Raw genomic sequence first — 24,996 nt, 5'->3', positions numbered from 1 at the left:
ATTTCATTTCTATACTATCCCATAGCCGAAGCTCTCTCAGTCCTTTCCTTTGTAGAAATGACAGGATATAAAATATCACGGGTCAAGAATCAAGCTTGTAAGGCAAACACTTCATGCTTCACAAAACTTGTTGGATCTTGTAAACTGCCCAGAGAACTTCAGCTATAGTGTGGTATAGAAATAAAATCATTAAATAAGCACAGTCTCAAATGTTCTGGATTCTTAAACATTTCTCTAAGTTTTTTTAATCTTGAGAAGAATCTATCAGGAAGACCTACTGCACAAGACCCATCTAAATACGGTAATCTAGTAAGAACCTGATGATCTCCTGTCCATTTTATCAAATCTTGTGCAGGAGAACTTCCCAGAGGACTCTGCCTATAATTAAGATGTGTATGATTGACCATTTCTGGGCTTGCTTCCCCACATGCATGTTTTCAATATCAATAGGGAAACATCAGATCCGGTGTGATTACAGCACTGGGAACAGTGCTCCAGTCATCCCCTTGAACTATATCTCTCCCACCCCCAGGCCTGGACAGCTGTCGGGGTGACACTCTATCCAGATCATTCAATGGCTAATTGAAAGCTTAACAATGACCTCAGCTACTGATGGATCAACAAACAGCCCACTGGACTGTCACACATTCCATGTTGTGATGGAGTTAATCTGCCTGAACTAAACTGAAGGCTCTGCTGAGGCTGGGTACATTCTATGCAGTTTTTGAGTAGGGGGCTGCCTAATGAAGCAATGTCACAAGGGGAAAAGTGGCCTTCTGAACTATATCATCGGCAGTGATATAGACACTATCAAAATGGAAAGGTAAGGCAGAAGACAGCTTCCTCTGGACAATGGAGGGCTGATTCAGACATTTCCTCTTATTTCTTGATCTTTCTATTGAGTTGAGTTACTATCCTGACCCCTTTCAACTGGTTAAGGTAGGAAGCAATAGTCCAAAACACCCACAAACAAACCAAACCACACCACACCACACCAAATTCATTATGAAATTATGTATTTAATATCAGCCACTAAGTGCCAACTTAAAGGAGGTTATTTGAAAATTGGCCTGGAAGCCCTTCATGTCCAGACATTCATGGGCCTTTAGGAATCATTCGTGCCTCTAAATTTCTGCTACAAGTGTTGCAATCAAGTTTGTAAAGTATGAATTCAGTTAGCCAGGACTGTGACTGAAAGTGAGATTTGTTTGTCTGCATACCATATTATTTGCATATACACAGATATAAAATGATTCATGCAATTGCTATACACCTGGTTTTAAGCTGCAGGAAGCCCAGTGTGATGCATGATATAGGGCAGGGACTGGTAATGTTTGGCCTTCCAGATGTTCTTTGATTGTGACTTGCATCAGCCCTTACCATTGGCTGTGCTGCTTCAGGCTGATAACAGTCAATATTGAATAACATCTAGAAGGCTACACATGTCCCACCACAGTATTGAGCTTTGGCTTTGGATATGTGGAAGCCAAGGCTTAATTCTAAGCTCTTTGATGAAGCTCATGGGTTGATCCTGGGCATCACACCTGCAGCCTAGCCTGCCTTCACTGCTTAACATTTACATGGTGCCAACACAGCTAAAAACAGAGGCTGAACCTTCCAAATCCTAACAAGAACGTGCCAACAAATACGGAAAACAAAACAATGGCCCACAGACTGGAACTATTCAATATACATGCCAATCCCCAAGAAAGGAGAGGCGAAGGAATGCAGCAACTATAGGACCATTACATTAATGTCTGATGCGAACAAAGTGGTGCTTGAAGTGTTGCAACTACCACCACCTATCTGGAGTGAGAAATGCCTAATCTTCATGCTGGATTCTGAAAAGGAAGAGACACTTGAGATCAAAATTGCAAATATATATTGGCTACTGGAAGACACCAAATAATTTCTAAAGATGATCAGTCAATGCTTTACAGACTATAGCAAAGTCTTTGTGAGGGTGATGAGAAGCTATAGATGGTTCTGAAGGAAATGGATGGATGAGAAGTTATTCTCACAACAAAACATGGAGAAACAGAATGGTTTCCTATAACTAAAGCTGTCAGGCAAGAGCGTATTTTATCCTCCTATCTGTTCAATCTGTCCACGGAACATATCATAAGGAAAGCTGGATTAGGAGCAGAGGATGCAGGAGTGAAAATTAGTAGAAGATGGGGTGGCATGTAAGTTGTTTAAATAAATAAATAATAAAAGAAGATATATCAGTAATTTAAGATATGTAGATGATACCATCTTGTTGGCAGGAAAGAGCAATGACTTGCAAAAACACATGATGGAAGTGAAAGAAGAAAGTGCAAGGGCAGGACAACAATGTAACATTAATAAAACAAAAATCATGACTACAGAAGAATTACATAAAGCTGCTGTCAACAATGAAGAAATTGAAATTGTAAACGATTTTGCACACCTTGGTGCATTCATGAATTCAAAGGGAGACCGCAGGCAAGAAATTAGTAGGAGTCTAAGACTTGGAAGGGCAACAGTGAGGGAACCAGAAAAGATAATAAATTGTAAGAACATTTCATTGGATACCAAGGCCAAGATCATGCACACTAGTGTATTTCTGATCACTATTTATGGGTGTGAATGCTGGACAATGAAGAGAGCTGGCAAGAAGGAACAGAATATTCATTTATTTGTGTAACTTCTATACCGCCCAATTTCTGGGCAGTTTACAGTCATCCATTAAAACACCATTTAAAATGCACCACAGAATGAAAACATTAGGGGAAAAATCTATACAAAAAAATTTAAACCATATTTAGAACACGTATACAATTCCAATAACTTAAACATAATGGATGAACCTGAATGAAACACTAACAAATCCCCAACTAATTAAATGTCCTGTGGTAGAGGAAAGTCTTTTCCTTGCATTGAAAAAAATATAAGGTTGGTGTCAGGCAGGCCTAAGTGGGGAGCTTGCTCAACAACTGGGGAACCACCACTGAAAAGGCCTTCCTTCTTGTTGCCACCTACCAAGCCTCCATGCATTTGAAACATGGTGCTGGAGGAGAGCTTTGTAAATACCCTGGACCAACAGAAAAGAAACAAGTGGGTCCTACATCAGATCGAGTCACGACTTTCCTTTAAAGTAAAATTTGGAAAGCCAAAGCTGTTCTACTTTGAGCACATTATTTCAAAGCAAGACTCACGGGAGAAGACGATCATGCTAGGGAAGGCCAGAGACAAAAGAAGATGAGGAAGACCAAATATGAGTTGGATTGGCTCCACAAAGGAAGCCACAGTCTTGAATTTACAAGAGCTGAGCAGGACTGTCAAGGACAGGACATTTTGCAAGACATTCATTCGAAGAGTTGTCATAAGTTGGAGATGCCTTGACATCATGTAACAACAAGTCATTTCAAAATACTGTGCATTGCAACAACATATTCTTGGTGAGAAAAATTATTTCCCTCCAGCAGCTACTATAAGGATTGAAGCTAAGCTCAGAGGGAACAGGTAAATCAAGAGGATGGAGGCAAAAGATATCACAGGCAGTGGAAAAGCAATGTGGCATGATAGTGACTAAGGATCTGGGAGATCCAGCTTCTGGTCTTCACCTTGCCATGAAGACCACAGGGTGACTTTGGGTCAGTCACAAACTCACTATGTTGTTGTTGTGAGGATAACATGGAACTATGCAGGCCACCTTGGGTTCCTCACAAGTGAAAAATGGTGGGACACAAATGCAATGCAATAATAATGTACTAAATCAGCCAGTGGCGATGCAGCACTGCAAGCCATGCAAGTCCTGGCTCTGCTACACCACTGAGAAGAATGGATGAAGTGGAGCTGAACTCTGGAAGAATTTGGTTAGATCAATGGGTCTTGAAGAAGTTGATAAAGGAGGAGAAGGAAGTGGCTTGAGTAACAGCATGGAGGTGCCTTTTCTAGGCAACAACACAGTGGACAATCTGAGTAAGGACTGAGAGGAAAATGCTGTTGTGGATCAAGGTTCCTTCTTTGAGCATTCAAAAGCCACAGACCTTTTTCCGTACAAAGCATTCTTTATTGACCCAAAAGCACAAATTATCCAGAAAGCATATCTGAGCATGCACAGACCTATTTGTCGAACCCAATTGAATATTCACTTCTAGGAACTCTCCCTATGAAGATGCCTTCTGAAAGCAGGCACATCTCCTTGCTACCCACCAATCCTATAAGACAGCCATTCTTCTCTGCTGGCACTGTGTCATGGGGCCAACAGCCCAGGCTGTGTGGCCTGTGTCTGAGAAACACTCATTCTCAGAGCCCCCTCCTGCCAGCTGTATATTATTTCCAGGAACTGGCTGCCCACCTGAGGAGTCTGGCCTTGATAAAAGCATGTCTGCCTCTCTCATCTCGGTATCTCAGCATGGCCCATCCTCCCTGACCCCCACCCCCCCTTGATCTGCCTTACATTCTGATCCTGCTTTTTCTGAAATCCAGCCATCAGTCCTAGAAAACAAGTGCCCAAAGCAGCCATCCTGCTCACTCCTAACAGATACAAAGGGAGCCAGTATGATGTGACCGTTTTTGGAGCAGGAGATGCAACAGGGGTTATAAGAAAGGATATAAAAGTAGACAAAGGGCATGTCAAAAGCAGAAATGTGAGCTTATGAAGGCAGCCCCTGTAAAGAGATGTTATACATGATCCCTATGTTGGGAGAAGCAATTGTTTCATAGATATTCTGAATTTCACCTGAGAGGAAAGGTGTTCAAGAACTGATTCAAATTAGTGCTTATAAAAGCCCAGCTGTAGAATCTATTTTTAGAATTTTTAATAACAAAGATGCTCCTGTTGAGCATTATGGAATAGCTCATGGCTATTACACAATTCTGGCAGAATAATATAAAGGAGAAAATGATCCTGTGTGTGTTGATCTAGAAAAGATGTAGTCTATACATAGCCTATTGAAGTTTTGCATTCTGTTGAAATTAGCCTAAATTTTATCTATTTAATTTTTTATACCACCCAACAGCCAAAGCTCAAAATGTTGCTTGAGGCATATTTTTAAAAAGCAGTTACAACAATTCAGCTACATATATAATTGTGCAACCTAAATTTCTTCCTCCAGAGTAGTTTGCCTCTGAATATCCAACTTTTACAGTTGTAAAAGCCTTGTACAACATTTGTATATAACATCAAGAGCCTAATGCTGTCCACAACCCTAATTTCCTTCCCTGTATTGAAAAGAGCATGAGAATGAAGGTGAAGGCCAAGAAATGAGCCAGTTAATGGCAGAGTGATGGTATTCTGGGACAAAAGCCTTTGGGACAATTAGAAATCATTGTTGCATATACTAGAGCAGTAGGCTAAAGAAAAACAACTTCCAAGATCCGTATACCTTAAACTTTCAGCATCCTTATACCTTCTTGGTGCAAGTAACATCAGGGGACCTTTTCATGGCACAAGAAGCAGTAGTTCTATGCTGAGGGTTTCTTAAAGTGGGGAGTACAGAGAGTAGAATCACAAATGCTGCCTCTGTTCTTCATGCTCATTCACAGTTTTGTTTGTTTATATGTACAACTACATGCATGGACTGGACTGTCCAGTTTACAAAAAGCCTAATTTTCCAGTGCTCCAGATCATGTGGTGAAACCACTGTGTAACTTTTAGACTAAAATATGCTGGTATCTTTGGCATCTCTCTTGCCTTTGGCACAGTCCTCTTTTGACTTCACCTCAGACTTTACTGGGCCCCCAAGGGCTTCCCAAACTGGCATTCATTCTGCAGGTTGAAAGATGTCCAACATCCCTGCTTTATGCTGTGCAAATATGCAAATCAAGAATAGGGAAAACTTGTTGATTTGTGCTCCCCCTTCCATGCATTAAAACAGGGCTAGGCAGCCCAGTGTTTTCCAGATATTTTAGGATTACAACTCCTAGTATAGTTGACCAGTGGCCATGCTGACTGTATTTCCCCCCCGCTTTGGAATTGTAACCCAAAATACCTGGGGAGGGGTATCAGATTGTCAACTCTACATTAAAAAAAGAATCAGAAACTCAGAATAAAAGCCGGCAACAAGATTTTGCAAACATATTGATCTTTGGATCTGTTTAGGGAAATAAGACATCTTAACAGCATAAGAGCTGCTGTTTTATTGTGAGGTTGACTTACTTCAGTTTTAACACTTTCAGCTGCTTTGCTATTTTGAATAGGATTTGTATAATTTTTGTCCATTGTTACTATAGCTCCACCCAGAGATCCTGATGATGTGGGTGATTGTTTTAAAAATATTTTTTAATCCAAAAAAGGGCAGGAAATGCTTTCCCCAAATTGGAACTGCTAAATCAGGATGAAAAATTGGCTGAACTACCAAGAATTACAGGAGCACTTAAAATTTAAGAGGCAGCTAAAGGTTGCACTACCTCAATGAAATTCAGTCCCAAATTTTTATTTTTATTTTTATCTTTTCTGCCAGATCACGTATTCCATTAAGACAAATACTGGTTCTTCCAGGTCTCGTGCCTAAGCATCTGTGAAAGAGCCTCTTTGCACTCTGCACCTTGGAAACATTTCCATCCACCTGCTGTTGCGCTAACCAGCTGAATGATGAGATTAGCACTTGCTGGGAAAGAGTTCAACCTCCCTTATAGCAGGGCAAAAAGAGATCTGATGCTAGGGATAGAAGCCAAGATGGACCAAAAAGACTGCCAGCAACATGGGCTTTTAGCATTGCAGGATACAAAAGGTTACCCATTTTAAAGCCTGGGCAAAACTTAAACACAGCTGGTTTCAGTTCATGAGGAAACAATCTGCCTCTCAAATGTTAATACCTTCTTAGTAACACTCAAGCCCTGATGGAATTATCGGAAGAGTCACTTCTTATCTTTGGACTCTTTTAGGTGGCTCCAACTGCATAAGCTGACAGTAGATAGAGAGGGAATCTTGGTGTGTCATCTGCCTTAACTGCATAATGGTGACTTTCATCTTCATGTCCTATGTCCCTGCAGACATTTTGGCAGACACAGAAAGGGCTGGCAGCACATTATGTATGATTTCAGAATGCCGCCTCCCCAACTACCCTAGATTGATCCAACAAATGGGACTGGACGGAAATGGCAGGAGATAACTGGGAGGGGCACAGAGCCAATTGCCATATATACAGATCCTAAATAATCAGAGTCTAGGAGTGAAAAAGACTGAGAGTGACAGATAAACCAGTGGAAATTTTTCCTCAACTTCTTAATATCAAGACACAGTCACTACTAATCTAACTGATATATCAGCTGTGGTCATATCTGGACAGACAGGACCTGGCAAAAGTTATCCATGCACTGGTAACATCTTGCCTGGATTATTTCAATACGCACTACATGAGGCTTCCTTTGAAGATGGTCTGGAAACTTCAGTTGGTCCAGCTAGACTGCTAACGAGGGCTGGCAGATATGATCATATGAAGCCAGTCCTCTACCATCTCCACCGGCTCCCACTTGAGGTCTGGGCCCAATTCAAGGTGTGAACACTAGTGTTTAAAGTCCAAATGGCTTGGTGCCAGGGTATTTAAGGAGTGCCTCTTCCCATATGAACCTACCTGGCACCTTAGATCTGCAACTGAGGCCCTTCTGAAGGAGCCCCTACTTAGGAAAATGAGGGTGGCAACAAGAAGGAGGGCCTTTTCTGCAGTGGCACCCTGACTTTAGAACGAGCTTCCCAGAGAAGTTCTCCTGGAACTCTCTCTACATTCTTTTAGGAGCCAGGTGAAGATCCTTTTATCCTGATATTGTTTAAATTATTAATCTGTTTTAATAGCATTTTAAGTGTACAGTATGCCTTTTAATGAATTCATCAGTTCTCTCTGTTCTGCATTTTATATTGGTTTTAATGTTTGATTATTATTTGTAATCTTTGTTTTTCCAATGTATTTTATATTGTATTTATGGTTTCATTGTTGTAACCCACCCAGGGAGCTGTGTGGCTAATAGGCAAATAGGAAATCCAATAGGTACATAAATAAATAAATAAATAAATAAATAAATACAACTGATCTGAAAAACTTAATCAAAGAAGCCTTTAGAACTCCATGCTTGCCCTGTCTTGGGTCTCAAGTCTGATACACTAACCCAGCCTTCCCCACCCTACTGCCCACCAGATGCTTTGGACCACAGATCCTAGGCCATTGGCCATGCTGGCTGGAGCTGATGGGAAATGAAGTGTACAACATCTAAAAGACACTATGTTGGGAAAGACCACACTAACACTAGGCCCCACTTTGGGTCAAATATGAGCATATGTCTCAGAAGTTAGCATATTGGTAGATGCTGGTACGGCCCCTTGTGAGTTAAGATCTGTATTAAAATGAGTTGTGAGTGCAACTTCCTGATGAAGATATATTAAGGGACATTGTATGAAACATTGGAAATTGTAATGCTATAGCTATGTGAAATATTTTACATACATTGACTCAGTCATCAACGCAAATAGAGATTGTAGCCAAGAAATTTCAAGAAGACTGAGACATCAAAGAAGGAAATAGAAAAGATAATCAAGAGCAAAGATGTTTCATTGGAGACCAAGATCATCCATACTATTATATTCCCAGTCACCATGTATGAGTATGAAAGCTGGTCAGTGAAGAAAGTTGACAAGAATAAGATTGATGCATTCAAAACATGGTGCTGGAGGAGAGCTTTCTGGACCAATATGAACAAGTGAGTCCTAGATCAAATTAAACTAGAACTTTCCCTACAAGTAAAAATGACAAAACTGAGGCAGTCATAGTTTGGGTACATCATGAGAAGGCAAAACTCCCCAGAGAAGACAATCATATTAGAGAAAGTAAAGAAGCAAAGGAAGACCAAATATGAGATGGATTGACTGCATAAAGGAAGCTGCTGTGTTGAATTTATAAGAGCTGGACAAGGCTTGGACATTTTGGAGAGGTTTCATATGTTGGGTAATCAAAAGTCAGAGATGACTTGAGATCACATAGCAGCAGCAGCAGTTATTCATAGGTATGAAGTAATGAAAGTGAATTGCAGCAGATAAATCTGATGATTTTGGTCCACTAGGCGTCTTTTTGTTTCTGTTCACATATGGAGAAACCATGCTCAAATTTTGGAAAGTATAAAATTGCTGATAGTACAAAAAGAACTTTCCAGTCATAGGTTACCTTACATTTTCAAAATAGTTGAAGAACTTTACTTCCAAGGGCACCTTGTCACAGATTCAGAAGCATTAGGCTAGAATGACTTGTATCTACAATACAACGTAAAGTTTGGCTATAGCAGAAAACCAAATACAAACCTCAAACACAGAGATCAAACTTTCTGTCCACTAAATCATAAATAATTATTGCAATGATATGATATAGTTTGCTACTGCCAGCATCATCCTGACAAATTCACCCTGAGCCCTTCTGATAGGGTGGGATATATAACCCACAACACCTTCCGACTATCCAGTACTCGGGGATGGTACAAGGTAATTAAAAGAGCTGGGTCCCAGGCCCACAAGACAAAAAGCAAACTGAAGCGAAACTAAACAAAACGAAACAAAGCAAAGCAATGTGTAACAAGGCAGAGTGAAAGTGAGGTGAAACAAAACAAAACAAAACAGGACAGATTTGCATGAGCTAATTTACTTATGTTCTAAGGTATGCGCATATGTGTGTATGTTTAACAGACTCTGTCTTCTAAGGACACCTTGTTTGCAAATAGAGACATAGATACAAGAGAAAGGAGGGAATTTTATTTCAGAAAAAAAGTCTGTCGGTAGAAAGATTTAGAGGAGGGCAGCAGGAGGTGAAACTTGTGCAGGCAAAAAGCCAGCTAGTACAGGAGATCATATGCAGCAGAGGCCATCAAGGGCCCTTTATCTTTATTTCAGCAAGTCCCCATGGACAGTGCAGCATCCTCTTGGAGGCTGGCGGCTCCGTATGGAAAATCTGGAGCTGCAGACTTAGTTGGTCATTCTTTATGACCTCTGCCAATCCTCCTCAGGAAGCTACTTGATTTATGAGTATGACAAAAAAAACCCAATCAGCCAGGCAGCTCTTTTGCATATACCAAAATCTATGGTCTGTAACAGCAAGAAGGAAACAATACAGGTATGTGAAGCATCTTCATAAATTTTGCTTTCCCTAGTTTTACCAACAAAAAACATTTCTGGCCCAAAACATTCACTGAAATTTTGAACCCATCTGATGCTTACTTTTAGGAGCTATAGTCAGATGGAGAGAAGTACATGGCTAAAACTCAATCTCACTTGGTGGCAGGTCTTAATCCAAGCTAAACTACATAGTTCCAAAACCTGTTTTGAATAGCAGGACTCAGTTTTGGACTATGTAAAAACTCAGACATGAAGAGAATGCCCTTAGATATATGCAAAGTAGGTTTCATGGTGAACCTTGCTATACTTGGAATTAATAAAAAAAAAGTCTTCTAATACAGAAATTGGATTGAACTTGCTGCTTCTCTTTTTAGAAGCAAACTGAGCATTGTTTGACAGTACTGACGTACAGATCAATAGGTAGAACTTCCATTGGTTAAATCATGCAATCATTGACACATAACCAGGCCTGAGAAAAATATCTTTTCTAAAAATTGGCATGTGTGCATCCTTGAAATGTAGCTGACACTAACCAGGCACCCTTCCAGAGAAAGCTAGTTGGCACTTGACAGATAACAGCAGCTCAAACAAAGGGCAATTCACACCAGCCCATCCCATCCTCCTCTTTATGTAATAGCACCCTCTGCTCCTCTCTCCTTTGGAGCATCTTCTTTGGTATGTAAGCAGGAAAGATCACACCATTGTAACTTTTTACTTCTGAAACCTACTGGAAAGTGTTAACTGTATTAAGTGTCACCCTTTAATGATATATGTATAAAAGGGCCAACAGAGGACTGCTCAGGTGCGCCATCTGGAACAATTTGTTGGTAGCTGGTTATTCTCAAGAATAAATCCTTTAAAGAAAACCTTCCCCTGTTGTGTATTTCAGGCATATGCATACTAGGACAGGGACCACTTGGTATTTATAAACCAGTTTATCAGATTGTAACATTAAAACTAGATTCCTTTTGTTTTTTGGTTTTTTTTCCCACATTTCTTTCATCATCTACTCATGATGTACTGCCCATCCTGAATATACTACAAATTAATTTCATGGAAAACACATAATCCAGTGCTTTGAACATGGTTTTTCTCAATTTACTCTTTCTGCACAATTCTTAATTATGTACATTCTTTGCCCCTCAGCTGAGCTGTTTCAGATGCCCCAAAGACCCAATTGCTCAAGTTTTCTTAACTATGGAACATGATTTGTTACTCAGAGAGAAACCTTGGCTTTCTTGATGTCCTCACATCCTCTCAGGAAGACTGGGCAGCTTGCAGAGATGAGGCCTGGTTGCCATGGTGACCACTTTTGCGAGGTGGCCGGCTGTTGGCCACCATGAGTCAGGTTCATGTCACAGCTCACTTTTGTGGGGCACTTAGCACCTTTCAGCTAGCTTGGACAGTGTGTCAAGAGGAGGTGAGCAGGTGGGGTGCAGAAAGAGGGACCCTGTTTTCCGCCCCTTCAGTTTGCTCTTCCTCCACCATGCAGTGAAGAGACATGGACACAGGATGTCACTGTATCACAACAGCAGCATAAAGGATTCTGGGACAAGGCAAAGGACCATGGGAGAGAGGCGAAAGGCCACTGACACCCCAGAAACTGAAGCCCTAAATTCTCCGCAGGTGGGGTGTCCTGGCAGATGCCACTGCCTGGGCTCTCAGGCTGCCGGGTGAAGCAGCCGGCCTGGTATGCTCACTCTTTCATCTGTCCTGGAGAGATAGATGACACCCTCCCCTGCGCTCCCCCTCTTCAAACTCCGGCTCCATAGGGTGTGTGGCACAGGAGAAGAGGCGGAGCGTCACGCTTTGACCGGTAATGCCTGGCAGACGCCCCAGCTGCACTCCACACAGTCTCACCAGACAGCAGCAGAAGCAGGAGAGAGAGGCTGGGCACCCCCGAGGTCCTTCAACACAACGGGAGGCGGGTGAGTACCTGGCATGGTCTGTGGAGCCAGCCACAGCATTGAAGACGGGTCGGGGGCGTCTGTTGTGTCCTTCCTGTGGCGGAGGGTGGAGTCTTGATGGGTCGGTCTTAGAGGTGGCTTCTGTACAAACTGCCAGGTGTTTGCCTGCAGCTTAATGCCCCATGCAATGCAACAGGTTGCAAAGGTACACCAGAGGCGGAAAGCGGGAGAATGGCTCTGTCACAGAAGGCCAGCCAGGATACTCTGCTTATCTCTTGGAGAGAAATAATACATATTATCTGCACTGAGTGTCCAGAACACAGAGCACATTCTAAAAAGTGTCTCTGGCTTTTGTCTCCAGGCACTTGATGGGTGAGGAATTTCAGTGCAGCAGCAAAATATGCAGGAGCAGGCGGATGTGGAGAAGCAGCGTAATGTGGAATTCCAGCAGCATGAGAATCCTTAAGCTGCTTCTGCTCCCATTCCATAGTAATTGTGTTGATTATGCCACAGTGCATGACATGACTTGATGCCACCAAGCTGTGTGTTTTGCTACTCCATCTCACACCATTGTAGGGCAGTGGCAAAGGCTGACAAAATGCATCATGCAATGGTATCACAGCATGGTGCATGATATTATACATTATTGGGAAGAGGGGACAAATAAATACACAGCAACAGTAGCTCAGTGTCCCTTGGGATGTTTAGTTCCACTTTTAGGTTTGCTGAGAAAAGATGGTGGGAATTTGGGAAAAAGAGGTAAACTACAGAGGAGTGTCCTCCCACACCCAAGCCTTACAATGAGGCTTGGTTTTTATTTGTCTTGTACATGGTGCCCAATGAGAGTAGAATATAGATCTAAGTACAAATAGGGACAGATGTATTTTTTCCTGCTGCAAGTCCTTTCCCTTTGTGCTTCCCCAATGACTCTATTATTATTTCAACCCATGCACTATCAAACATATAGAATGGTGTTCTCGGTAGCAGCTTCACACTTGTGGAACTCCATGGAGATTGAGCAGTCTAAGCATGAGCATTTTCAAGAGGATCTTAGAACTTTTATAGACTATTTTTAGCAGCCCGGGCCAAGCAACTAACCTATTTCACAGGGCCAAATCCATCTGCAATATAAACAGGGCCAGCAGTGTCTGTAAAAGGCAAAAGTCAAACAGTATGTTGGGACATGAGGATGGGATTGAGGTGGCTAGAAATAAACAGGGCAATAGCTGTGCTCAATTGTTGTCTCCCTCTGGAGCAATGTCTATCCTTCTGTTTGCTTCCTTAGTTTTCAACCCTTGTTTTTGTGAACTCAAAGGGGTCCTCAAACTCTCTAGGAAGCATCCATTGTTTAAGAATTTCATCAGAACCGTTTGCGAATTTGACAAAAAAACACTTGATTATGTGCAGAGTTGTTGCATGAACTGAGTCGGGGTGGTGGGGGGGAGGAAGGAACTTTTATAATTTCCTCAATCAGTCACGTGATCAGAGAATGTTTAGAGGGAAGTAGAGCTGTAGACTGTTAGTTGTGACCTCATATAACCCATGGACCTATTCTATTTGGAGAAGGCAGTGCACATTTTTTTAAAAAAATTAAGAGGCTGCTCTGTCACTAGTGAGGATGCAAGTGAGTTTCCCCAATCCTTGCTTATCATGAACAGCCACTGGGCAGCCTCGTTGGAGCCAAGGAACCTCTTCAGATGCTGGTTTTCCTGCGTGGCTTTAGAAATCCAAAATTCAGATAATGAGTCCTCTTGGTGTAAAGTTAAAATAATTTGATCTCTCCCTGTCCCATTCTTCACCTCCTCACCCTTGAAGAAAGTTTTCTGCCTTCCAGAACGGTCATCAAGAAGTAAAAACAGGCATGCTTCACATGAGGTACTAACAATGTGAAGTTAGCATGCAAAAGGGCTGTGATTTAATTCCTAGACTTTGTTTTCACTAAAATGCAGGACATTGCAAATTTGGTTGAAGCAAATAATGATGCAAGGGAAAATGGTGGCTTACCCCATCCTCATGGTTCATTCCCCCCTTTCCACTATCAAAATCACCTACCAACATCCTGTTTTCCCACCAGCAAGAGGAAAGATACAGGGGCAGTGTGTAGGAAAGAAGAGGGATACTTTTATCAGAACAGTTGTTAGCTAGGAAAAGTTTAAGTATCTAATCGATAAAATTTGCACCAATAAAAATTGTAGTTGCCATGGCTGAATTGTATTATGAAGAAAGAATAACAGTTGCAGCAGCAACCAGGAGATTGATCACAAATCTGCTGTGCTGTGTGTCACTGGAACCAGAATCTCATGGTGATTCTATCCTGTTAAAGGGAAAAGAGACAATCCTACATTTGATGCTTTTCCACAATTTAGCCTTTTGGTCAATTCTGAAGTTGTAAGACACTGGGCTCCTCCTTTAACTCTCACTACCAGCAACTATTCCACCAAATTGTAGCAGGGGGAAATGAGATGGGAAATGGCTATTGCACCAGTCTGGATAAATAGATCCTTGCGTTTTCTGTCTTCCCTTCCAATTGCTTTTTTCCTTTTACTTCTGTATTTTTAAGACTGTAAGCCTGCAGGCACAAACTGTTTTATTAATTGTATATCACTGGAAGTCTCTCAAGGAGCAGGATAATTTTTAAAATACTTATTAGCCCAGGTCTGCAAGGAAGAAAAGAATACCTCTGACCTTTTCAAATCAGTAGAGAGTTCCTTTTTACTTGTTTCTCTTTTATGGGCAGAAGATACTTCAATAAAGATGTTGGTGAGATTTATCAAATAAATCCTTTATTTAAAGGAAGGTCATGTCTGTGAGCATGCAAAGGTGTTGTTTTCAAGTCCAGCTTTTAATAGGTTTTCCCCTGCTTAATTGCCGGTTAATAGTTCCTTAGGATGAAGATGGAACTAATGAGAAGGAAGGCATGGTTGAGAAGTCAGATTTCAAAGCAGGAGGGAAGGCAATAAAGTCCAAAATTCAAGCCAACCCTCCCATCCAAAATGGGAGAATGGAGTAATCTGCTGGATTTTTGTCTATGTCAATTGAATATTAGCAATGGAGAAAGCAAATTTTTATTAGCAGAGGCATTCTGTATACTTACACATCTAAAGCAAGGAAGAAGGTGAAATGCAGGACTCTTGTGTCTTCTGGCTGGGAAGCAGAAATGCACAGAAATTGTGAAAGAAGAGTGCAAGGTGCTTGTTTATCCTACATTACAGGGGGCAGTCCTCTGTTTGAAAGGCTGTTGAAAGGCTTCATTTCTTCAACTGAAGGTATTCTTGATTGGAAGAGCCATCTAGTTCTTGTGTAGACTGAAGATAACAAAGAGTAACAAGGGACCTTTGCCGATCAACATTTGCACTTGGACAGAAGACTGAGCAAGGCACACAGGTCACCTTTGTCAGTCTCTTCGCTATATGGAGGTGTCTTATTTTTCTATTTGCTCCAGAATGCTTCCCTGCAATCCACCCCTTTCCATATCAGCACATGAAAATCATGTGCAAATTTCATGCAATTCTTCTTTTGTCCTATTTTTGATTATCCATTTCCTTATTTTGGAGAATGAAGCACGAGTTGCCACTCTAAGCAAGGAACAGTTACATAAAGCAGGGCGACTGAACCGATCTCTGTTGTGGTAAGGGAGCAGCAAGGCCTTTCACTCTGGATGCACCCTCATGTCTGGTGAGAGAAAAAAAGATGAGGGGAAAGAAGTCTGCTGCAAACAGACTGGGGCCTAAACTAAACAGGCTGCAGAGGTCTACTCAGTTGCCAAGGCAACCTTCTCCCTTTCAACCCTGCTTTGCATGCAAGGAGTGCCCTGAAGAGCAGATTGGGTTGCTTGCAGGTGCCCAGATGATCGATCACAGCCAAGTGGTGTGCAATAGAAGCTGGGAATGGGAAGGCCAAATCTTTTTGGGATTGCCTGCAATGGGAGAATATTCTGTGAGGTCCTTGACTCCCTGGTCGTCCATTTGCAACAGCTATTGGACCAATGGGAGAGGAGACTTTCTTCAGTAGCTTCTGACATGCAAGGGGCAGTGGCAGTAAAAGCACAAGGAAGTTTTCCTTTAATGGAGTTTTATATTTTTAGGCAATTGAATACTTAGTTAAGGCAATAGAACCCCCAAATGATGACTTTTGTCACCTTAAAAAATAACAAAGAGCCATTTGTGCAAAACTGTCCCTGTGTGGAAAAGCTGGGAGCTTGCTTCATCAAAGGGATCATTAAATTTGTGTGATAACTTCTCATTTACAAGAGCTGATACCAAAAAGAGGTCAGATACACATTCTCTGAGTGTGTACAAAATTCTGGGCTCTCAGTAATGAATAACCAAATCCAGAGTCGACACATGCAAGAATAAGGATGAGACATCCTAAACCCAATTTCCTGGCAGACTCAAGCTCTGACTTGTGATGATGATGATGATGATGATGATGATGATGCATCCTTACTGTTTCACATAATCCTCTGTACTGAGAAGCTCTGAATCTAGAAGCTGCAAGGCATGTGAGGGGACAAGGGAGGGCGGATGGATTTACCTCATGCCCTTTCCCTCCGTCTGCAGAAGCTTGGAAATGGATCTCTAGTGGCTTTAAGAGTGTGTCAATCCCATTTAGGACCAAATCCCCATGAACTTTGCTAGCATGTAAGAGAGGACACTTGGCAAAGAATCAGAAGGCAGGCACTCAGGGAGCAGCTAAGCAAAGGGGCTGCAGGCGACCGTGTCTGTCTTCTCTGGGGGCACCAGAAATGTAACAGAAAACATGACACTGAGCCATTCTGCTGTATTCTCACATCGGAGAACCACAGAGAAACAAGACTGTATAAAAAGCTATCTTAATTTTTTTTAAGTCTTCCCTTCTGCATTCCAGGATTCCAGACTTCTGCAACAAGAACAACATTTTGTAAGTGGACTTAGTTAAGCAAATGAATACACTTTAGCTAATGCCGTTAGTTCTGCCTTGCTAATTTTGGCATGATCTGTGTGTGTGAAGTGGGAAAGAGGCAAGTGAGAGACTGCTAATGGAAAGTTGAGGCTCAAAAAATACCAGTGTCAAGACTGATGCATTGTATCCAATCTCTGCAGTTCACCTGTTCAAGGGATTACTGCCTGGTCCTTTGCTCATCCAGGCCACTCATGGGACCAGTGAGCAGGTGTCTTCTGTGACAAATGTATGCATATTCCAAAACGAATCAGTTAATCAACCTAAGGAGCTATAAGCTAGCATGAGGGTACGTACTTTGCATGCAAAATGTCCCAGATTTAATCGTAGGGATATCTAGGTAGGGCTGGAAAACTCTTGCCTGAAATCTTGTTGCCTGTCAAAGCTGATCATGCTGAGCTAGAAGGATGAACAGTCTAATTCAAGATAAGGCAACTTGCTATGTTCCTAACATCCATGATCAACCTCCTAAGATTTCTTAAGCTGGGTAATAGTTTTCAGCCAAAATAACTTCTAGTAACACACCTTCTACACACTGTTTCTGTTCGAAAGGCTACAAGCTGGAATATCTTCAAAGGGGAGAGTTGAAACATAAAAAGCAGCCTAGAATTGGAGCTTACCAAGGTGCAGGCCTTCAAGATGAGAAGAGGGATGTCAGTTTAAGAAGTGAGACACAAAGTATGGGGAGCAGTTCCGGATTTCTGCTGTGTGACTGCCCCAAGCCCATGTGACCAGTTAGCTTGCAATGGAGTGCCGGTGCAAGGTATGCTTGGTCCTTTCTGCTTCAAGGTCATTGAGAGGATTTCTGGGAATTTCGACACCCAGGGGAAGCAGAGAAGCCATGGGCAAGGTTTCATCTTAGGGCCTCTGGAGCTATGGGAGGGCTCTATTTTTTGCCTCAGTCCAAGGGAGACCACATACTGAGGAGGATGCGTCATTCATTGCCATGTGTTGGCGAAGTGAGTGGGGACAGGAATGCACCAGCCCTCTTTCCTTCTTGTCCTGAAAGTGGGATCAGAGCTTCATGGAAGGTGGGATATGTATGTTCTGGAAGGAACCACTACAAGCTTCTTCCTGAAGACTGAAATGAACAAACTCTTCTCCTGAGGCAGGCACTTCAGCATAAATATGTCCTAATTTTGTTTCTGTATCTATAAAGGTCTTATCTAGGGTATAGCAGTATACGGACATAGCCCTGCGTACAGTACAAGTACTTGGAGAACAGAGGAACACTTCAGGCCTTAGGGAAAAAAGTGTGTTCATATTGTATCATGTTGTACTGGGTGTTCCATTGCATACTGTTTGTGCATGGATGCACACACATTTCTGCACATATACAAAAGCCCTCGTACTAGAATCTGTGCAAATACTACAATTTTGTAATACTTTTATTGTCATGATTGTATGATAAACAAAAGCAGAGCAAGGTCTTCAGGTACTACCAATGGATTATGCAGCTATCTTGTTCCCCCCTCCTTAATAGATTATTTTCTGGGAAGTAAAAAGATGGAAGGAGTGAAAAACCCATATTGCACATTAAAGATGACTTCCTCTGGAGCACCTGTAATATTCCATGACTGAGGAAGGATAATGACAGAGTAAAAATTGTCATCTGGAAGTACTAAAAACCTCTTTGCAGCTTTACATCCAATTTCACACATTCTGCATGGACATTGACCTGTGTATGGAATGTTGATGCATGAAAAACAGAGCTTGCACTGCTGTGGTTCTGTCCCATGTTGCACACTCAGCTCTTGGCAAATTTTTTTTCACAAGTGTTGCTTAGCAAAGTCATGAGATGGTTCCTTTCTTTTCAAAAATTCTTGGGGCTTGAGAGTCTGAGATACTTGAATTAGAAGACACTCAAAAAAGTCTGTGCATATAGGAGTAGAGGCAAACATTTAGCTTTAAACAATACCTGAAATGGAAGAGAATAAGAAAGGATTACTTCAGACACTGTTCCACTGTTGACTTGAAGTTGAAAAACAAGGCCAAGGTACTGGTCTAAGAAAATAATTATGTAAAACTGCCTAAGCCACTTATATTTGAAGTATAGCTTGTGGATAGTTCCAAGCATTTTACCGGTCAAAAGTCAATGTAGAACTGTTCCAGCATTTCCTTTCAAGGGATTTTGCACGTGTGTGTGGTGGGGAAAAGGGAGATGTATGGGACCATTATAAATGGAAGATGATGATGTCTGAATACCTGTAAAATTCCGTGAATTAGACAATGTGAATGCACAATGGAAGCTTCACCTGGATGCACTCATAGACATTTCTGTCTCTTTTGCAGCTTTCTAAAAATTAACTGCTAAAAATTAAATAAATAAAACCATCTTGCAGGTGGTATCATCATCATCATCATCATCATCATCATCATCATCATCATTTCTATACTGACTCACAACCAAAGCCCTCTAGATGTACACAGCTCTGGAGAGCACATTTTAGAGAAAATTGGAAGAGATAATTTCAGTCATAATCCATTTTGATGAAGAGTGGACTGTCTCATACAACTCATTTTGCATGTTGCATTTCTCTCTCTTCATTAGTGAATTAGGTAACAGTAATCATTATGATACTACTGCTAGTAGTAGGTGATTTCAAATTAGGAGAATTGGCTTGAGCTTTTTCCTTACCTACTAATGAATTGGGTTGAATTTTGCCACTCTCCTGTCACCCTTCCCAATAGGTTTCTGCTGTACTTACGACTCCCTTTGGTATTTCTTGTAGCGTTTGGCCATGGACCAGACCTTGGGCAAGAAGGCCCAGGCGCTCCTGGAAGACATGTTGGAGATCACTGCCCAGAGTCTGGTGCAGATGGAAGTGGCTGAGCACTACCATATCATCAAAGAGCTGGGCAAGGGGAAATATGGGCAAGTGGTACTGGTGACTCACAGGCAGAGAGGTAAGGGTTAATTATTGTATATGCTTGGCATCTCCATTTCCAAGATACTCTTTATAGTGATTGGCCATATAAGGGCAAGAAGACTTCAATGGCCAGGTGAACTGATTTGTGCCTCTACTGATCTTTAGGAAGGTTGCCACTTATTCATACAGTGCTTAGGTGAGGTGAGCACTCCACTTAACTGAAGATGCCTACCAGTGGTTAACCCATCATTCACTTCTCTAGTAAGAAGTAAGGAAGAAGTCAATTAGGAGTTCTGAGAATCACTCTAACATGAGCCTTTTGTAGTGTGCAAAACAGCTCATTGTTGTCCATGGAGGCATTCACCCTCCACCAGCTCACGATGCACACAGAGCAGAAACAAGCAGCAGTTTCACCTATTTTCCATTCCTTTTTCAGCTGATTTTTAGAAATCTCACCAAAGTTCATGATGCTCACAAAAAAGGCCATTGGCCAAAGAACATACTTCTTACAAACTTGCATTCTGGGCCACAAAAATGTAAGAGCCCATGAGCAAACATGATTAAACCTGACTCTCTCAAATTTTGAAATTCATAACTAACATGATTATCCATTTTATCCAAACAAAAGCTGAGAGAAAATGTGCAAATTTCAACAATGAGTCCATGGAACAGTTTGGACATGGGTCACATCCAAAGCTCAACTGTAGCTCTCAGCTTACACTGTGAAAGTAGAAATCTCTCTCCTCCCGGCCCTGCTCCAACATACCTATTTTGCTAGCATAGGTTAGGTAATGTCCAATAACATTTTTCATTTGTGGAGAAGCAATTCTTCCATCCTCTGCATATCCTCAACATCTGCTGTGGAGGGTGTGCAGCAGGGAAAGGGAGGGGAGCTATAGGGGGTAGAGGATGCAGGTGGGAGAAAAGGGAAAGAAAATTCCATCATTTAAGCAGACCTTTGCTTGTACAATTTCCCCCATATACACCAAAGTTGGTGAATGGATTGCCTTATTCATGAGGGCCCATAAAATTGATTCCATTGGGTGAGATGATGAAGGTTGTTGGGAGTTTCCCTCATTAACCAGCAATCCCGGTGAGCCAACTGCAGAAGTGTGCTGACTTAGGGCCTGAGGCAATGGGCCCCAAAGTTCAGAACTAGCTGCACCACGGCCTGTTGTGGATTACATATATTGATATGACCAGGTGCTCATCCACTCTCTTAACCTCCCTCAGGGACCCCGATGGCTCTCAAGTTGCTGCCTAAGGCTAGCACCAAGCTGCAGAACTTCCTGTACGAGTACTGCGTGGCACTCTCCCTCTCTGCGCACCCTGCCATCATTGGTATGTTTGGCATTGCCATAGAGTCCAGCCAGCACTATGGCTTCCTCTACGAGGCAGCTCTGCACAGAGACCTCATCTCCATTATCAAGCCCAAGGTAAGACTCATACATGCTATGTCCTACCTAATTGTGAGCAAAGGAAAGAACTGACATGGGCAGAATGTGGCATTATCAGAGGACTGCCTTCTTGGATTGTTTCCAGGGCCCATGTCCTCTGTTCCTACCCCTTCAAATCAAATTGAATTCTGTCAACACATATTTACAGAGAACTAGATATGACAATTTATTCAACATATTAAAAGCAGGTTCCTTAACAAATCTTGGGTTAAACAAAAAGCAGGCAGACAGGGTATTTAGAAGCTTGCTACTGGATATGTTGCTCAGTCATTTTAATATAGACATTTTGTCATTTGAACATAGTTGTTTTGATTGCTTCTGGATGGGGGGCTTCCAGTGCTGGTTTATCAAGAAAGCATTGTACACCAATTGCTGCCTCTTTCTTCCTGTAATGGATTTGCCATGGTAAGGAAATAGGTGGAAGAAAATGAGGAAACACAGGAGGGCTACAAGTAAGAGCTGTCATTGTCTGAACCCCCAGTGTAACATTCTGTGAAGGAAACAGGGGATGGCATCATAAAAGCCTCACCTGGGAACACCCCTGCTGGCATCTTGAGAGACAAGAAAAATCATGTCCAGTTCAATGCATATTGGTTCCTTCTCACGGGCAGGACCTGTGTTTCAATGAGGGTGCCTAAAAGGTGATGGGCAGGTGAGGAGACCCAGCAATGTAAAAACACCTGCTCCTCTCCTATCTGACCAGGCAGGAATCCCTGAGCCAGCAGCCAAGCTGTGTGCCAAACAGCTGGTGAGTGCACTGGACTTCATCCACAGCCGGGGCCTTGTGTACCGAGACGTCAAGCCAGAGAACATCCTGCTGTTTGACCGCCACTGCCACTGCATCAAGCTGACTGATTTCGGGCTGACACGGCCCCAGGGCACCTTGCTGCGTCTTGTGACTGGCATCATCCCTTACACTGCGCCCGAACTGAGCCGCGGTACCGGTGACACGCTGGGCCTGCCCATCGACGCCAGCTTAGATGCCTGGGCCCTTGGGGTGCTGATCTTCTGCCTGCTCACGGGCTACTTTCCTTGGGAGAAAACGGTGCCTGAGGACTCCTTCTTTGATGACTTTGTGATATGGCAAGAGTCAGGCCTGGAGGAAGATCTGCCATTCCACTGGCGCCCCCTGTCCCAGGACGCCATCACCATGCTCCAGGGCCTCTTGGCTCTGGAGCCCACAAAGCGTGGCCCTATCCGCCGGGTGCTCAGCTACCTCGACCGGCCATGGCGAGCAGAGGTGGCTGCCAAAGCCCCCTAGGGACAGTACAGGAGAGGTGAAACAAATTTCACGGAATAGTAGGGGTGGGGGAGAGGGAGCGGGAGAAAAGCTCTCAGCAAATCCTATGCAAACTTGCTTCCAAAAAAGTCAAATTTCTGTGCTCTCAGTTTGATTAGTTCGCAACATTCCCCAGTGCTCACATTGTTAGGTACTTAGATATGAGGGAGAGAGAGAAAGGCTATACATCTCTCAGTAAATTTGGGAAGTGAACTCTTAAAATGATTGCCTTAATGACATAATAATGCCATTTTAAAATTGCCCCTCACAAATAAAATGTTAAAATCTTTAAGCTGGAAAATTTGGACTCACATTTTGAAAATATGCCAGGCTTTGCAGTTTTTGAAAAATACTATTTCAGTTCTACGAGACACAGCCATGGTTTCTAGGCTTGCCGGAGTGATCCCAGTCTTTACACTGCACGTTCTCTGTTTACCAGCCCTAAAGGCCTGATAGTGAAGAACCCAGCTGTTGAGTGGCAGGGTGGAAAATAAATGTATAGGTAATTGTCTCATGGCATTTATTTGGCCCAGAGTACGGTCTAAAGGTACATAAGCCTTGTTGAAGCAAAGCAGATCTGGGGCTGGCCTAAGCTTGGAGGGGAGACCACCTGGGAACTGCATGTAGCCACCTTGAGTTCGACAGTGGGAGAAAGGTAAGAGAGAAATATAATAAATAAAAAATTTATACAAAGCACTGGTTCCAAATATTTCATGAATCTTGGCGTGCTCTCTCTTTTTTAAAGGAAAAATAATATAACACCGAATCCCAGATGTTTCATCCAAATGGTTTCTTTGTTTACTTTGAATTTTCAGAATTGCAGGGTCCTATAAGCATATACCTTTAGCATGCTTATGTGAAAAGACAGAAGGAAGTATCCTGCCTGCCTCCCCTCCCCTCCCCATCAACGATATGGGTTTGTAATGCCAGGCCACCCTACAGGGCTATGGTAAAGATTTTTGCTGAGATATCACAATATAAGAAGTTAATCATGCTTTGTCGTTGTCAGTTCTTGTTCCCACACAGTCACATGCTGGATGCATGATGATGGGACCTTTACCAGAGCTGCAGAATACGCTTAGCCGACCACTGCATGCTGCTTTAGTGAAGCAGGGAATAGCTAAATTGTGTGGGCACGTGAAGAAATTAGCTCAGACGGTTATTAAAGTGTAAAACTGAATACTTTATGTTGATGGCTTTATCCATAATATAGTTATGCATACATATGTATGTGTTAGGGAAGAGGAAAACAGTTTGGTTAGCATAACAACCCTTTAGCAAATGGACTGGTATATTACTTGTAACTGGCCAACATAGAAAAATACAGCTATTGGAAAAATCAGTGTTTGCATAATAAGGAGTAAAAGGAGGTGCTATGGCAAGGCAGGGGACTGTGGCCTGATTTGCATGACATATACCATAGATTCTTTAAGCTATAATGAATCACAGTGAGCATCAGGTCCTTGAATATGTGACAACTTATGGGACTGAAACATTCCATCTGAATCTGGCTGCCATAGCTTATTCAAGGTTAAACAAACCTCACATCACCCTACTACAAACAAAGGATTCTGTGAGGGTTCTTTAAGCCTTATGCAACCTATGGTAGATGGGTTAGGATGGCATGCTATCCATGAATATTCATAATGGCAGCCATATGCACCCAGCATGCACTGCAGTTCATAGCTTGTTGAAAAACTGACAGTGAGCCTGATGTCTTGTGTGAACAAGCCCTGTGTGTCCAAAGGAAGCTTGTTTGGTGTTGATAATGGTAGACTACAGTGGCAGAAACAGATCAATTTAGAAATTGAAAAGGAATAAATATCCATAACTGTCTACCTTTAATGTAAGGGTAGTCCAAAGGATTTCACCTCTAGTGTTATTTATGAATAGGTGGGAAAATGCTATAGGTGCAGGTTAGCCTCATGTCACTTGGCTTCTAGTTATATAATCATATGGGGCAAAAGCAGCCCCATATGATTATATAACTAGAAGCCTTGTTTACATTGGGATGCTGTACATGGTCTAAAGATATCCAAAAGGAAGGCTTTGGGATGGGCAATGATAGGGAGATGAAATGGAAGCTCACCCATTATTAGATATTCCACAACTACCACAATTTGATTTAAAAATGGGAAGGCTTTGAATGGACAGACCTAAAATGGGGTTTCTCCCTAGAACCCAAGTAGACAAGGGAAAAGCAAAGGTAGAGAGAGGAGAGGACATTGAGGAAAAAGGAGGGAGGGAAGGAACTAAGGATTCTACAGAAGGCATTTAAAGTATTACCTCAAATGATCATGCTCAATTCAAGACCTTCCGTGCCTTTCTGCAATTGTCCAGAACATTGTTGTCATTCTTGGCCGCATTCAGTGGCTCTGGCTTTGTTGCTGCTTCTGGAAAAAACATGGATTTAGGAGTCAAGCTCCCAGGGCAAGGTACAAAGTGCAGCTACATGAATCAGAGAGCCAGACTGCATCAGCTTCTC

The 24,996-nt window shown here is 42.3% G+C and overlaps 1 protein-coding gene across 1 annotated transcript; it reads left to right on the top strand.

Moving 5' to 3' along the window:
• Positions 1 to 11,864: 11,864 nt before the first annotated feature.
• Positions 11,865 to 23,204, top strand: LOC123033505 (serine/threonine-protein kinase SBK2-like). Its single transcript, XM_044450121.1, is given in 5 exon segments — positions 11,865 to 11,920; positions 11,922 to 11,988; positions 19,638 to 19,812; positions 21,009 to 21,211; positions 21,936 to 23,204. Coding segments are annotated over 5 exon segments (1,044 nt in total). The 5' UTR covers positions 11,865 to 11,879; the 3' UTR covers positions 22,494 to 23,204.
• The last annotated feature ends 1,792 nt before the right edge of the window (positions 23,205 to 24,996 follow it).

This window comes from Varanus komodoensis, unplaced genomic scaffold, assembly GCF_004798865.1.
Source record: "Varanus komodoensis strain SLA01 unplaced genomic scaffold, ASM479886v1 scaffold62, whole genome shotgun sequence".
NCBI lineage: Eukaryota > Metazoa > Chordata > Lepidosauria > Squamata > Varanidae > Varanus > Varanus komodoensis.
This window is presented reverse-complemented; position numbering and strand designations above follow the sequence as displayed.